At 44.4% G+C, this 15,940-nt stretch overlaps 1 protein-coding gene across 1 annotated transcript; it reads left to right on the top strand.

Moving 5' to 3' along the window:
* Window positions 1-11,406: 11,406 nt before the first annotated feature.
* On the top strand, window positions 11,407-15,266 carry LOC139417444 (large ribosomal subunit protein P2-like). Its single transcript, XM_071166728.1, has 5 exons — window positions 11,407-11,483; window positions 12,854-12,977; window positions 13,053-13,101; window positions 14,632-14,727; window positions 14,968-15,266. The coding sequence occupies exons 2-5, from the start codon at window positions 12,855-12,857 to the stop codon at window positions 15,042-15,044; spliced, it is 345 nt and encodes a 114-aa protein (XP_071022829.1). The 5' UTR covers window positions 11,407-11,483; window position 12,854; the 3' UTR covers window positions 15,045-15,266.
* The last annotated feature ends 674 nt before the right edge of the window (window positions 15,267-15,940 follow it).

Raw genomic sequence — 15,940 nt, 5'->3', positions numbered from 1 at the left:
ATTTCCATTATTAATTCCCTATTGACCATTATTCGTCCTCTATACTGACCTGTTTCAATACGCAAAGGCAATATCCCTGATCTGACCTGTTTCAATACGCAAAGGCAATATCCCTGATCTGACCTGTTTCAATACGCAAAGACAATATCCCTGATCTGACCTGTTTCAATACGCAAAGGCAATATCCCTGATCTGACCTGTTTCAATACGCAAAGGCAATATCCCTGATCTGACCTGTTTCAATACGCAAAGACAATATCCCTGATCTGACCTGTTTCAATACGCAAAGGCAATATCCCTGATCTGACCTGTTTCAATACGCAAAGGCAATATCCCTGATCTGACCTGTTTCAATACGCAAAGGCAATATCCCTGATCTGACCTGTTTCAATACGCAAAGGCAATATCCCTGATCTGACCTGTTTCAATACGCAAAGACAATATCCCTGATCTGACCTGTTTCAATACGCAAAGACAATATCCCTGATCTGACCTGTTTCAATACGCAAAGGCAATATCCCTGATCTGACCTGTTTCAATACGCAAAGACAATATCCCTGATCTGACCTGTTTCAATACGCAAAGGCAATATCCCTGATCTGACCTGTTTCAATACGCAAAGGCAATATCCCTGATCTGACCTGTTTCAATACGCAAAGGCAGTATCCCTGATCTGACCTGTTTCAATACGCAAAGGCAATATCCCTGATCTGACCTGTTTCAATACGCAAAGGCAGTATCCCTGATCTGACCTGTTTCAATCTGCAAAGGCAATATCCCTGATCTGACCTGTTTCAATACGCAAAGGCAGTATCCCTGATCTGACCTGTTTCAATACGCAAAGGCAATATCCCTGATCTGACCTGTTTCAATACGCAAAGGCAGTATCCCTGATCTGACCTGTTTCAATCTGCAAAGGCAATATCCCTGATCTGACCTGTTTCAATCTGCAAAGGCAGTATTGCATCAGCAGTTGTTTTTTAATCATATCCATGTCTCCCTTCATTTGGTTTTCATACAGATGTTCACAGTCAGCCTGTTGGAAAAGGTCAGGCATTTCAGTTACCCAGGCTCCCCCTATGGACAGATCCATACATACCTTCCATCTCACCTCACAGGGTTCCCCGCCCATGTCCCCCATGTCCCCCACGTCCCCCATGTCCCCCACGTCCCCCATGTCGCCCATGCCCCCCACGTCACCCACGTCTCCCACGTCCCCCAAGTCCCCCACGTCCCCCATGTTGCCCATGCCCCCCACGTCGCCCATGCCCCCCACGTCCCCCATGTCCCCCACGTCCCCCATGTTACAACTATAGGTGCAAACATGTGGACACCTAAAAAGTAACGTACTGCTCTGTTATGGACATATCCCTCTTAGCACCTTACACTCCTGCTGAATATCCCTGATCTGACCTGTTTCAATACACAGAGACAATATCCCTCTTAGCACCTCACACTCCTGCTGAATATCCCTGATCTGACCTGTTTCAATACACAGAGACAATATCCCTCTTAGCACCTCACACTCCTGCTGAATATCCCTGATCTGACCTGTTTCAATACACAGAGACAATATCCCTCTTAGCACCTGACACTCCTGCTGAATAGTCCAGAACAGGACACACACATGTCTGATACGGTTTGGAATACCTAGCATAATCAATATCTTGGAGTGGTTTTTGTTCTCCCTATAACTCCCCCAAGAGCTCTACTTGCTGAGTCGGCCAGGGCAGATGTTCTGTTTTGAAAGGTAATGTGTTCATCAATTAAAATACCCAAATATTTATAATTGCTAGCAAACTCAACAATGTCTTCACTAAAACAAAACTGAAAAAGACTTCTCTTAGTAACTGTTTTTCTCAAATGCATTATCTGTGTTTTAGTCTGGTTGATCAGGAGTCTCCATCTTTTACACCAAGTCATTATCTGTCTTTTAGTCTGGTTGATCAGGAGTCTCCATCTTTTACACCAAGACATTATCTGTGTTTTAGTCTGGTTGATCAGGAGTCTCCATCTTTTACACCAAGACATTATCTGTGTTTTAGTCTGGTTGATCAGGAGTCACCATCTTTTACACCAAGTCATTATCTGTGTTTTAGTCTGGCTGATCAGGAGTCTCCATCTTTTACACCAAGACATTATCTGTGTTTTAGTCTGGTTGATCAGGAGTCTCTTTTACACCAAGACATTATCTGTGTTTTAGTCTGGTTGATCAGGAGTCTCCATCTTTTACACCAAGACATTATCTGTGTTTTAGTCTGGCTGATCAGGAGTCTCCATCTTTTACACCAAGACATTATCTGTGTTTTAGTCTGGCTGATCAGGAGTCTCCATCTTTTACACCAAGACATTATCTGTGTTTTAGTCTGGTTGATCAGGAGTCTCCATCTTTTACACCAAGACATTATCTGTGTTTTAGTCTGGCTGATCAGGAGTCTCCATCTTTTACACCAAGACATTATCTGTGTTTTAGTCTGGTTGATCAGGAGTCTCTTTTACACCAAGACATTATCTGTGTTTTAGTCTGGCTGATCAGGAGTCTCCATCTTTTACACCAAGACATTATCTGTGTTTTAGTCTGGTTGATCAGGAGTCTCCATCTTTTACACCAAGACATTATCTGTGTTTTAGTCTGGCTGATCAGGAGTCTCCATCTTTTACACCAAGACATTATCTGTGTTTTAGTCTGGCTGATCAGGAGTCTCCATCTTTTACACCAAGACATTATCTGTGTTTTAGTCTGGTTGATCAGGAGTCTCTTTTACACCAAGACATTATCTGTGTTTTAGTCTGGTTGATCAGGAGTCTCCATCTTTTACACCAAGACATTATCTGTGTTTTAGTCTGGCTGATCAGGAGTCTCCATCTTTTACACCAAGACATTATCTGTGTTTTAGTCTGGCTGATCAGGAGTCTCCATCTTTTACACCAAGACATTATCTGTGTTTTAGTCTGGTTGATCAGGAGTCTCCATCTTTTACACCAAGACATTATCTGTGTTTTAGTCTGGCTGATCAGGAGTCTCCATCTTTTACACCAAGACATTATCTGTGTTTTAGTCTGGTTGATCAGGAGTCTCTTTTACACCAAGACATTATCTGTGTTTTAGTCTGGCTGATCAGGAGTCTCCATCTTTTACACCAAGACATTATCTGTGTTTTAGTCTGGTTGATCAGGAGTCTCCATCTTTTACACCAAGACATTATCTGTGTTTTAGTCTGGCTGATCAGGAGTCTCCATCTTTTACACCAAGACATTATCTGTGTTTTAGTCTGGCTGATCAGGAGTCTCCATCTTTTACACCAAGACATTATCTGTGTTTTAGTCTGGTTGATCAGGAGTCTCTTTTACACCAAGACATTATCTGTGTTTTAGTCTGGTTGATCAGGAGTCTCCATCTTTTACACCAAGACATTATCTGTGTTTTAGTCTGGTTGATCAGGAGTCTCTTTAACACCGACTGACTGCACATAATAACATGTTCTGCAGGTCTTGTTCAGTTTCTGACATCTGAATAAAATCCTCAGCATATTAAAGGATACTTAGCATGTCATCATCATATCTTACTCCAATATTGAACTGTTTCACTTCTTTTGCCAAATCATTTATAAACAAAGCAAACAAAGTCTGTGATGAGGCGTCTCCTTGTTTTACACCCGAGGATGTGGGAAACCAATCTGTACCATATTCATTAACACCAGACTTTGGGATTTTGTAAAGGGACTGGATTGTGTTTTAAAAGTCCCCATCAACAACACCTGTCTAACAAAAACTATAGGGTCAAATATTCCTATTTACAAAATCAAAAGCTTTCTGTGGAAATAAATGAATTGATTTTGATGATTATTTTATTATTTCTAAAAATGACATAGAACTAGTCATGCATATGGCCCACATAGAGCCCTACAGTACGAGACTGGTCAGAAAGAGGTCGGCTACTATCCCATCCACCCCCCATCACCTAGCAACCTGCTAGCCCATCCATCACCTAGCAACCTGCTATCCCATTCACCACCCCTCACCTAGCAACCAACACCCATCCCCTAGAGACCTGCTATCCCATCTACCTCCCCTCACCTAGCAACCACCACCCATCCCCTAGATACCTGCTATCCCATCTACCTCCCCTCACCTAGCAACCACCACCCATCCCCTAGAGACCTGCTATCCCATCCACCACCCCTCACCTAGCAACCTGATATACCATCTACCACCCCTCACCTAGCAAGCTGCTATCCCATCCACCACCCCTCACCTAGCAACCACCACCCATTCCCTAGAGACCTGCTATCCCATCCACCACCCCTCACCTAGCAACCAACACCCATCCCCTAGAGACCTGCTATCCCATCCACCATCCCTCACCTAGCAACCACCACCCATTCCCTAGAGACCTGCTATCCCATCCACCACCCCTCACCTAGCAACCTGATATACCATCTACCACCCCTCACCTAGCAAGCTGCTATCCCATCCACCACCCCTCACCTAGCAACCACCACCCATCCCCTAGAGACCTGCTATCCCATCTACCTCCCCTCACCTAGCAACCACCACCCATCCCCTAGAGACCTGCTATCCCATCTACCTCCCCTCCCCTCACCTAGCAACCACCACCCATCCCCTAGAGACCTGCTATCCCATCCACCACCCCTCACCTAGCAACCACCACCCATCCCCTAGAGACCTGCTATCCCATCCACCACCCCTCACCTAGCAACCTGATATACCATCTACCACCCCTCACCTAGCAAGCTGCTATCCCATCTACCATCCCTCACCTAGCAACCACCACCCATCCCCTAGAGACCTGCTATGTCATCTACCACCCCTCACCTAGCAACCACCACCCATCCCCTAGAGATCTGCTATCTCATCTACCACCCCTCACCTAGCAACCACCACCCATCCCCTAGAGACCTGCTATCTCATCTACCACCCCTCACCTAGCAACCACCAACCATCCCCTAGAAACCTGATATACCATCTACCACCCCTCACCTAGCAACCATCACCCAGCAACCTGTTATCCCATCCACCACCATCACTTAGCAACCTGCTATCCTATCTACCACCCCTCACCTAGCAACCACCACCCATCCCCTAGAGACCTGCTATCTCATCTACTACCCCTCACCTAGCAACCACCAACCATCCCCTAGAAACCTGATATACCATCTACCACCCCTCACCTAGCAACCATCACCCAGCAACCTGTTATCCCATCCACCACCATCACTTAGCAACCTGCTATCCTATCTACCACCCCTCACCTCGCAATCACCACTCATCTCCTAGAGACCTGCTATCCCATCTACCACCCCTCACCTAGCAACCTTATATCCCATCCACCACCCATCACCTAGCAACCTGCTATCCCATCCACCAGCCATCACCTAGCAACCGACAGCTCATTCTGTTATACCACTGATAGTCCTGTGCTGCTCTCTAGTGGTTGCTAACCCAGCTGGTACTGGGAGGCTGCAGAGAGGGATAACTTTACCAGCTGGTACTGGGAGGCTGAGGAGAGGGATAACTTTACCAGCTGGTACTGGGAGGCTGAGGAGAGGGATAACTTTACCAGCTGGTACAGGGAGGCTGAGGAGAGGGATAACTTTACCAGCTGGTACTGGGAGGCTGAGGAGAGGGATAACTTTACCAGCTGATACTGGGAGGCTGAGGAGAGGGATAACTTTACCAGCTGGTACTGGGAGGCTGATGATACCAGACTACAGGGTCTATGGCAGCTATAATAACTACAATACCAGACTACAGGGTCTATGACCGCTATAATAACTACAATACCAGACTACAGGGTCTATGACAGCTATAATAACTACAATACCAGACTACAGGGTCTATGACAGCTATAATAACTGCAATGCCAGACTACAGGGTTGACTTTTATAATTACATTTTTAATTCATCTTTATTTAACCAGCTAGTTTAGAACAAGTTCTCATTCACAACTGTGACCTGGCCAAGATAAAGCAAAGCAGTGTGACAAGAACAACAACACAGAGTTACACATAAACAAATGTACAGTCAATAACACAATAGAAACATCTATGTTCAGTGTGTGCAAATGTAGAAGAGTAGGGAGGTAAGACAATAAATAGGCCATAGAGGGGAAATAATTACAATGTAGCCATTAACACTGGAGTGATAGATGTGCAGATGATGATGTGCAAGTAGAGATACTGGGGTGAAAAAGAGCAAGAGGATAAGTAACAATATGGGGATAAGGTAGTTGGGTGGGCTATTTACAGATGGGCTGTGTGCGGGTACAGTACAGAGGTTGACATAAGAGGTTGATTCACACTGATGTTGATTCACACTGATGTTGATTCACACTGATGTTGATTCACACTGATGTTGATTCACACTGATGTTGATTCACACTGATGTTGATTCACACTGATGTTGATTCACACTGCAGTATCTGCTAGGCTGCGTTCCTGTAGTTCTTAAGCCTTGTTCATCCTGGGAGTTTGAAGTGACTTAAATCAAAAAATGTTTTGCATATCCTTATTTGAACAGGCAAAAACCACATCGAATCAGATGTTTTAAGCCACATTTCAAACCCCCATCAAATCAGATGTATTTGTCCACAAATGGTTTTTAGGCTGTTTTATTCAGACCTGGACTTTTTTCAAAATGTTGTTACGTTACATCCTTATTCTAAATTTGATTAAATTGTTTCACAATAACCCACAATGACATCACAATACCCCATAATGACACCACAATACCCCACAATGACATCACAATAGCCCATAATGACATCACAATAACCCATAATGACATCACAATACCCCATAATGACACCACAATACCCCATAATGACACCACAATACCCCACAATGACATCACAATAAGCCAATAATGACAAAGCAAAAACAGGTCTTAGAAATAAAAAACGGAATCACATTTAGATAAGTTTTCAGACCCTTTACTCAGTACTTTGTTGAAGCACCTTTGGCAGAGATTATAACCTCGAGTCTTCTTGGGTATGACGCTACAAGCTTGGCACACCTGTATTTGCGGAGTTTCTCCCATTCTTCTCTGTAGATCCTCTTAAGCTCTGTCAGGTTTGATGGGGAGCATCGCTGCACAGCTATTTTCAGGTCTCTCCAGAGATGTTCGATCGGGTTCAAGTTCGGGCCACTCAAGGACATTCGAAGACTTGTCCTGAAGCCACTCCTGCCTTGTCTTGGCTGTGTGGGTCGTTGTCCCATTGGAAGGTGAACCTTCTCCCCAGTCTGAGGTCATGAGCGTTGTGGAGCAGGTTTTCATCAAGGATCTCTCTGTACTTTGCTCTGTTCATCTTTCCCTCGATCCTGACTAGTTTCCCAGTCCCTGCCGCTGAAAAACATCCCCACAGCATGATGCTGCCACCACCATGCTACACCTTAGGGATGGTGACAGGTTTCCTCCAGACGTGACGCTTGGCATTCAGGCCAAAGAGTTCAATCTTGGTTTCATCGGACCAGAGAGTCTTGTTTCTCATGGTCTGAGAGTCCTTTCGGTGTCTTTTTGCAAACTCCAAGCGGGCTGTCATGTGCCTTTTACTGAGGAGTGGTTTCCGTCTGGCCACTCTATCATAAAGGTCTGGTTGGTGGAGTGCTGCGGAGATGGTTGTCCTTCTGGAAGGTTCTCCCATCTCCACAGAGGAACTCGGGAGCTCTGTCAGAGTGACCATTGGGTTCATGGTTACCTCCCTGACTAAGGCTCTTCTCCCCCGATTGCTCAGTTAGGCCGAGCGGCCAGCTCTAGGAAGAGTCTTGGTGGTTCCAAACTTCTCCCATTTAAGAACGACGGAGGCCACTATGTTCTTGGGGACCTTCAATGCTGCAGAAATGTTTTGGTACCCTTCCCCAGATCTGTGCCTCAACACAATCCTGTCTCAGAGCTCTACGGACAATTCCTTTAACCTCATGGCTTGGTTTTTGCTCTGACATGCACTGTCAACTGTGGCACCTTATATAGACAGGCGTGTGCCTTTCCAAATCATGTTCAACCAATTGAATTTACCACAGGTGGACTCCAATCAAGTTTTAGAAACATCTCAAGGATGATCAATGGAAACAGGATGCTCCTGAGCTCAATTTCAAGTCTCATAGCAAAGGGTCTGAATATATATGTAAATAAGGCATTTCTGTTTGTTTTTTTTACATTTCGAAAAACCTGTTTTTGCTTTGTCATTGGAAAGTTGGTTTGGAGTGTATAGCTTGAATGGTTCAAGAGTTACTGTTGGAAGTTAAAGATGGACGCACCTACTCATTCAAGGGCTTTGCTTTATTTTTTACTCATTTCTAATAGTGAAGACATCAAAACTATGAAATAACACATATGGAATCATGTAGTAACCAGAAAAGTGCATAATCAAATCAAAATATATTTAATATTTGAGATTCATCACCGTAGCCACCCTTTGCCTTGATGACAGCTTTGCACACTCTTGGCATTCTCTCAACCAGCTTCATGAGGTAGACACCTGGAATGCATTTCAATTAACAGGTGTGGCTTGTTAAAAGTTCATTTGTGGAATTTTTTTCCTCCTTAATGCATTTGAGCCAATGAATTGTGTTGTGACAAGGTAGGGGTGGTGTACAGAAGATAGCCTATTTGGTAATAGGCTAAGTCCTTCATCACTTTAAGACATGAAGGTCAGTCAATGAGGAGAATTTCAAGAACGTTGAATGTTTCTTCAAGTGCAGTCGCAAAAACCATCAAGCACTATGATGAAACTATGATGAGGAGCGCCACAGGAAAGGAAGACCCAGAGTTACCTCTGCTGCAGAGGATACATTCATTAGAGTTAACTGCACCTCAGATAGCAGCCCAATTAAATGCTTCACAGAGTTCAAGTAACATACAAATCTCAACATCAACTGTTCAGAGGAGACTGCGTGAATCAGCTCTTCATGGTTAAATTGCTGCAAAGAAACCACTACTAAAGGACACCAATAAGAAGAAGAGACTTTGCTGGTGACACTGTCTGTGATTTATTTAGAAATCAAGGCACACTTAACCAGCATTTCTGCCACAGCATTCTGTATGCTAATTTATTCACATTTATACAGTCATTGTTGATCAAATATACAGTGGGGCAAAAAAGTATTTAGTCAGCCACCAATTGTGCAAGTTCTCCCACTTAAAAAGATGAGAGAGGCCTGTAATTTTCATCATAGGTACACTTCAACTATGACAGACAAAATGAGAAAAAGAAATCCAGAAAATCACATTGTAGGATTTTTAATGAATTTATTTGCAAATTATGGTGGAAAATAAGTATTTGGTCAACAACAAGAGTTTATCTCAATACTTTGTTAAATACCCTTTGTTGGTAATGACAGAGGTCAAACGTTTTCTGTAAGTCTTCACAAGGTTTTCACACACTGTTGCTGGTATTTTGGCCCATTCCTCCATGCAGATCTCCTCTAGAGCAGTGATGTTTTGGGGCTGTTGCTGGGCAACACAGACTTTTAACTCCCTCCAATGATTTTCTATGGGGTTGAGATCTGGAGACTGGCTACGCCACTCCAGGACCTTGAAATGCTTCTTACGAAGCCACTCCTTCGTTGTGTAAATGTATCAGTCCATCAAGTGTGTTAATGTATCACTCCAAGTGTGTAAATGTATCACTCCAAGTATATAAATGTATCACTCCATCAAGTGTGTTAATGTATCACTCCAAGTATATAAATGTATCACTCCAAGTATATAAATGTATCACTCCAAGTATATAAATGTATCACTCCAAGTATATAAATGTATCACTCCAAGTGTGTTAATGTATCACTCCAAGTGTGTAAATGTATCACTTCATCAAGTGTGTAAATGTATCACTCCATCTATCAGTGTAATAGGCTCCATATCTGTCACTGTGTTGGGTAAATACCAACTAGTCTCTCTAGACAGATGGGTTGCCTCCCATAATGTACTAATGTTCCAGCAGACTGTTGTCTTAGGTGTAGGATTTCTGGGACTGAGGGCTCGTTTATTCAATCTGTATGGCTGAAGTTCAGCATTATAGTTGAAATGTAAACACAGCTTCCGTTAACCTGGGAACATTACCTTTATTAAATTTGTATCACGCTGTACCGCAGCTCTTCAGCACTATGAGTTGAATTGAGCCATAAGTAACAACTGTCTCAGCTACATTATACTGCTGCCCTCTAGTGGATATAAATGGAATGAACATGGCACTGCTGCCCTCTAGTGGATATAAATGGAATGAACATAACACTGCTGCCCTCTAGTGGATATAAATGGAATATATATTACACTGCTGCCCTCTACTGGATATAAATGTAATGAACATTACACTGCTGCCCTCTAGTGGATATAAATGGAATGAACATTACACTGCTGCCCTCTAGTGGATATAAATGGAATAAACATTACACTGCTACCCTCTAGTGGATATACATGGAATAAACATTACACTGCTGCCCTCTAGTGGATATACATGGAATAAACATTACACTGCTGCCCTCTACTGGATATCAATGGAAATTCTTATTTACAATGCCGGCCTAGGAACTGTGGGTTAACTGACGACAGATTTTTACCTTGTCAGCTCGGGGATTCGATCAAGCAACCTTTCGGTTACTGGCCCAACGCTCTAACCACTACACTACCTATTCACGAACAGTGAATGAATGGCCATCATGGTGAGAGAGGAGAGATGAGGGTTGCACTTGCAAGATTCCAAAATTCTGGTTGGAAGATTCCAGGGAATCAGATAAGGAATACACAGGAAATCATGAATCCTCCAACCAGGATTTCTGGAAAAGCTTTGAATTTTGGGAAGGTTACTGGAATTTTGCAACCCTATAAGAGATATACGAGCCATTAGAACTGTTCTACATAACTGTACTACTGTACCAGTGTGTTCTGAAACACTCAACACTGCAAAAAAAACACATCAAAACACTGGACAGACTTCAAACAAGACTCAACTGCAAGAATCCTCACACACATCGTCCCCACTCTCACCAGACTCCACTGGCTCCCAGTTCATCACTTTCAAATCACCACATGGACCTACTGACCTCCTTCACACTCCTACAATCCAACTCCTTTACTGGGCTCCTCTGACACTGTCCTCCTCAGGATCGACTGCTCTCCCTCCAGAGTTGTACTTTGCGTTACTCTTTCCCAACTCTTTTACCATTCAACTACAAAGTCTGTTGTCTTTCAGTATAGTTATTAAAAGAGCTGTCCAAACTTGCTCAACATTTCAATATTCACATATTTCCATTATTCATATTCATTATACCCTTACACACGTTTGTACTGCAACATTTAAGTTGATGGAAACCTACATCCACTAGGTGGCGATGTACGATGTGGGAGTAGAATTAACTTCAGTTTCACCATAGAAGTAGTAAACGGAAACAGAACAAAAAGACGTTCATCCTTCCTGTTACAACTCTCACAACGGACCGACGTTTAGCGTCTGTTTCAGACTTCAAGTAAGTAATGTTGATTATTGGTTTGATTATTTAAATGCGTTAAACAAGGTTGACCTACAAAATTTATTTGATATGCTGCGAAAACTGACTAATTTACAACTGACACTCCGATTTACACGACGCTAAAAAGATTAGTTAACTGCTAGTTTTAGGTTCTCGCAAAAGTTGACGTGATCTTTCAGATTTTTTGCTGAAATGAAAGTTGAGATATTTTCCTATTTGTTAGTAAATGTCCCCCAGTGGGAGTCTGGCGTTGCAGGTGTCATGTTCTACTAACTGAGCCACACGGACCACCAGACCGTCAACCAACGCATACATAATACATATTGAACGCTTGCTGTACGCAGAACGCACCGCAGCCTAGCGCGGAAACACCAACGTAGCGTTGCGTTTCCACTCCATTGACAATGAATGACTTCCGTCAGAACGCGAAGAGTTTAAACGCGTCTGGTGGACATGAGGCGTCAAGTCCCACTACGGACTGGGGAGTAACACAACACTGGTACTAAAACCAAATATATTGATCTGTTTTAAAGTATCGATTTTGTGAGATCGCGATGACTGTAAACTTTAATAGTCACATCATAAATCTGAGGTAAAAAGGATGTGTATTTCCTGTAATTACTGTGTGGTGGAAACTTCAGTCCGTGTAATGTGTGGGTTCCCTTCCACCGTAGGGAATTACGTGTTATATAACATCATGAAATACGTCAAAGTAATTCAATATTTCAATACGTGGTGATGGTAAATGTAGCACACTCCTATTTCTTCAAACTTTTAAACATAAAACAACATCTAACCTTAATTTAACTAGAGAAGTTAGTTATTAAGAACAAATGGTTGTTTACAATGATGGCCAACACCTGCACAAACCCGGACGATGCTGGGACCCTATGGGTCTCCCAGTCATGGCTGGCTGCGATACAGCCTGGAATCAAACCAGGGTCTGTAGTGACGCCTCTAGCACTGAGATGCAGTGCCTTAAACCTCTGTGCCACTCGGGAGGGCCCTACTTTGACCATGCAGAGTTTAAACATCGCCTAAGCAATATTTAAGCAGGCGCTCTAGACTAGAGCCTCCATGGGGTCAGTGCAGCATGCTGAACGTCTGACGTCCCTACACTGTAATTGACACTGGCTACCAAAGCTACATGAAAAGACTATCAACCTTACAATCCCATCTAAATCTAACTTAGCCAGCTAACTATCATGCTGATTGCTAACCCTGTCTGTCTATGTTGTCTGAATTGGGGGGTTGAGGACTATTCAGGTGAAATGTATATGTTCTATTTTATTCATGCAACATAATAGTCATCTTGAGTGATTTCCAGAGTCACAATTTAACCCTGAAATCTGTCCTCTTTGCTGTAGAATGCGTTATGTGGCCGCCTACCTGTTGGCAGCGCTGGGTGGCAACACCAACCCCAGCAGTCAGAACATCAAGGACATCCTGGGCAGCGTTGGCATCGAGGCTGACGACCAGCGCCTGGCTAAGGTGGGACACACCGAGACAGAGTGACAGCTGGTAGTTAACCCTCACTCTGTCTGACGCTGAGTTGTTCCACTACAGGTCATCAGTGAGCTGATGGGAAAAGACATCAATGAAGTCCTGAACGCAGGTAAACATCTGTCTGGTTCCCTCCCACATGGAACCCTGTTCCCTTCCCTGTGGACCCTGGTCAACGGTAGAGGACTGTACGGGTTCCCTTCCCTGTGGACCCTGGTCAGCGGTAGAGGACTGTTGGGTCCCTTCCCCTGGTCAGCGGTAGAGGACTGTATTGGGTCCCTTCCCTGTGGACCCTGGTCAACGGTAGTGTATGGGGTCCCTTCCCCTGGTCAACGGTAGAGGACTGTATTGGGTCCCTTCCCTGTGGACCCTGGTCAGCGGTAGTGTATGGGGTCCCTTCCCCTGGTCAGCGGTAGTGTATGGGGTCCCTTCCCCTGGTCAGCGGTAGTGTATGGGGTCCCTTCCCCTGGTCAGCGGTAGTGTATTGGGTCCCTTCCCCTGGTCAGCGGTAGAGGACTGAATTGGGTCCCTTCCCCTGGTCAGCGGTAGTGGACTGTATTGGGTCCCTTCCCCTGGTCAACGGTAGAGGACTGTATTGGTCCCTTCCCCTGGTCAGCGGTAGTGTATTGGGTCCCTTCCCCTGGTCAGCGGTAGTGTATTGGGTCCCTTCCCCTGGTCAACGGTAGTGGACTGTTTTGGGTCCCTTCCCCTGGTCAACGGTAGTGGACTGTATTGGGTCCCTTCCCTGTGGACCCAGGTCAACGGTAGTGGACTGTATTGGTTCCCTTCCCCTGGTCAACGGTAGTGGACTGTATTGGTTCCCTTCCCCTGGTCAGCAGTAGTGTATTGGGTACCTTCCCCTGGTCAGCGGTAGTGTATTGGGTCCCTTCCCCTGGTCAGCGGTAGAGGACTGAATTGGGTCCCTTCCCCTGGTCAGCGGTAGTGGACTGAATTGGGTCCCTTCCCCTGGTCAGCGGTAGTGGACTGTATTGGGTCCCTTCCCCTGGTCAACGGTAGAGGACTGTATTGGGTCCCTTCCCCTGGTCAACGGTAGAGGACTGTATTGGGTCCCTTCCCCTGGTCAACGGTAGAGGACTGTATTGGGTCCCTTCCCCTGGTCAGCAGGAGTGTATTAGTCCCTTCCCCTGGTCAATGGTAGAGGACTGTATTGGGTCCCTTCCCCTGGTCAACGGTAGTGGACTGTATTGGATCTCTTCCCCTTGTCAGCGGTAGTGTATTGGTCCCTTCCCTGTGGGTTCAGTTTCCCTAGGTATAGATCTAGGATCAGCTTCCTATTCTCAGGGGTACAGTTTCCCTAGGTACAGATCTAGGATCAGCTTCCCATTCTCAGGGGTTCAGTTTCCCTAGGTACAGATCTAGGATCAGCTTCCCATTCTCAGGGGTTCAGTTTCCCTAGGTACAGATCTAGGATCAGCTTCCCATTCTCAGGGGTTCAGTTTCCCTAGGGACAGATCTAGGATCAGCTTCCCATTCTCAGGGGTTCAGTTTCCCTAGGTACAGATCTAGGATCAGCTTCCCATTCTCCGGATCCCATCTTTAGTTGGGGAAAATGCTAAACTGACCCAAGGTCAGCATCTTGTGGCTACTTCCCCCAGTCTAACCCATGTCTGTCTGTCTGTAGGAATGTCCAAGTTGGCCTCCGTGCCAGTAGGGGGGGCTGTGGCGGTGTCAGCGGCTGGTGGATCTGCTGCTGTTGCTCCTGGGGCCGCTCCTGCCTGTGAGAACCGCTCTCTACGGGAAGATCTCAATTTCATTTTCCTCACAGCCTCATCTCCTTTACAAACCCCATTGGATGAGAAAGCCAGAGGTCTCTCTTCTCTGACCTTTTCAATGGGTTTTGAGAGGATGTGAGGAAAATGCAATTGAGATTCCCCCTGTATCTGTCTCTCTGTTTTGGTCTCTCTCCCTCTTTCACATTCTCTCCCTTTTTCTCCTGAATTTAAATATTTTCTTACAGCGCAAGAGAAGGAGGAGGAGAAGAAGGAGGAGTCTGAGGAGTCAGATGAAGACATGGGTTTTGGTCTCTTTGATTAGTTTTCTTTCTGACCTTTGTTAAAAACATGTTTTGCTTTTCTACCTTTCTAACTAGAGAACAAAGAAGCCCTTTCCTTAACTAGAGAACAAAGAAGCCCTTTAAGTAGAGAACAAAGAAGCCCTTTCCTTAACTAGAGAACAAAGAAGCCCTTTCCTTAACTAGAGAACAAAGAAGCCCTTTAAGTAGAGAACAAAGAAGCCCTTTCCTTAACTAGAGAACAAAGAAGCCCTTTAAGTAGAGAACAAAGAAGCCCTTTCCTTAACTAGAGAACAAAGAAGCCCTTTCCTTAACTAGAGAACAAAGAAGCCCTTTCCTTAACTAGAGAACAAAGAAGCCCTTTCCTTAACTAGAGAACAAAGAAGCCCTTTCCTTAACTAGAGAACAAAGAAGCCCTTTCCTTAACTAGAGAACAAAGAAGCCCTTTCCTTAACTAGAGAACAAAGAAGCCCTTTAAGTAGAGAACAAAGAAGCCCTTTAAGTAGAGAACAAAGAAAGCTTTTCCTTTGTACATTTGTTAAAGAAGCAATAAAATCAAGTTTGTGAAATTAAGCTGCTGTGTCAATTAAAGGGGCATTCTGTGATTTCTCTTCATATCCACATTTCAAAGTGTGGCACCCTGATCAGGGGTGTATGTATTAGTCGGACACCGGAGCAAACGTTTAGAAACGGAAACCGTTGGACAAAAGTCAAATCTTATTTGTCACATACACTTAACAGATGTTATTGGTCCATATTTAACAGATGTTATTGGTCCATATTTAACAGATGTTATTAGTCACATACACATATTTAACAGATGTTATTGGACCATACACATACATTGGGGCAAAAAAATATTTTAGTCAGCCACCAATTGTGCAAGTTCTCCCACTTATAAAGATGAGAGGCCTGTAAT

Source organism: Oncorhynchus clarkii, chromosome 9, assembly GCF_045791955.1.
Source record: "Oncorhynchus clarkii lewisi isolate Uvic-CL-2024 chromosome 9, UVic_Ocla_1.0, whole genome shotgun sequence".
NCBI classification, from domain to species: domain Eukaryota; kingdom Metazoa; phylum Chordata; class Actinopteri; order Salmoniformes; family Salmonidae; genus Oncorhynchus; species Oncorhynchus clarkii.
This window is presented reverse-complemented; position numbering and strand designations above follow the sequence as displayed.

Excerpts from the sequence above, each read along its gene's own strand:
- LOC139417444 (XM_071166728.1), top strand. The coding sequence starts at position 12,855 with ATGCGTTATGTGGCCGCCTACCTGTTGGCAGCGCTGGGTGGCAACACC. Across the intron at positions 12,978-13,052 it reads ACGACCAGCGCCTGGCTAAG|GTCATCAGTGAGCTGATGGG; the intron begins GTGGGACACACC and ends GTTCCACTACAG. Across the intron at positions 13,102-14,631 it reads CAATGAAGTCCTGAACGCAG|GAATGTCCAAGTTGGCCTCC; the intron begins GTAAACATCTGT and ends GTCTGTCTGTAG.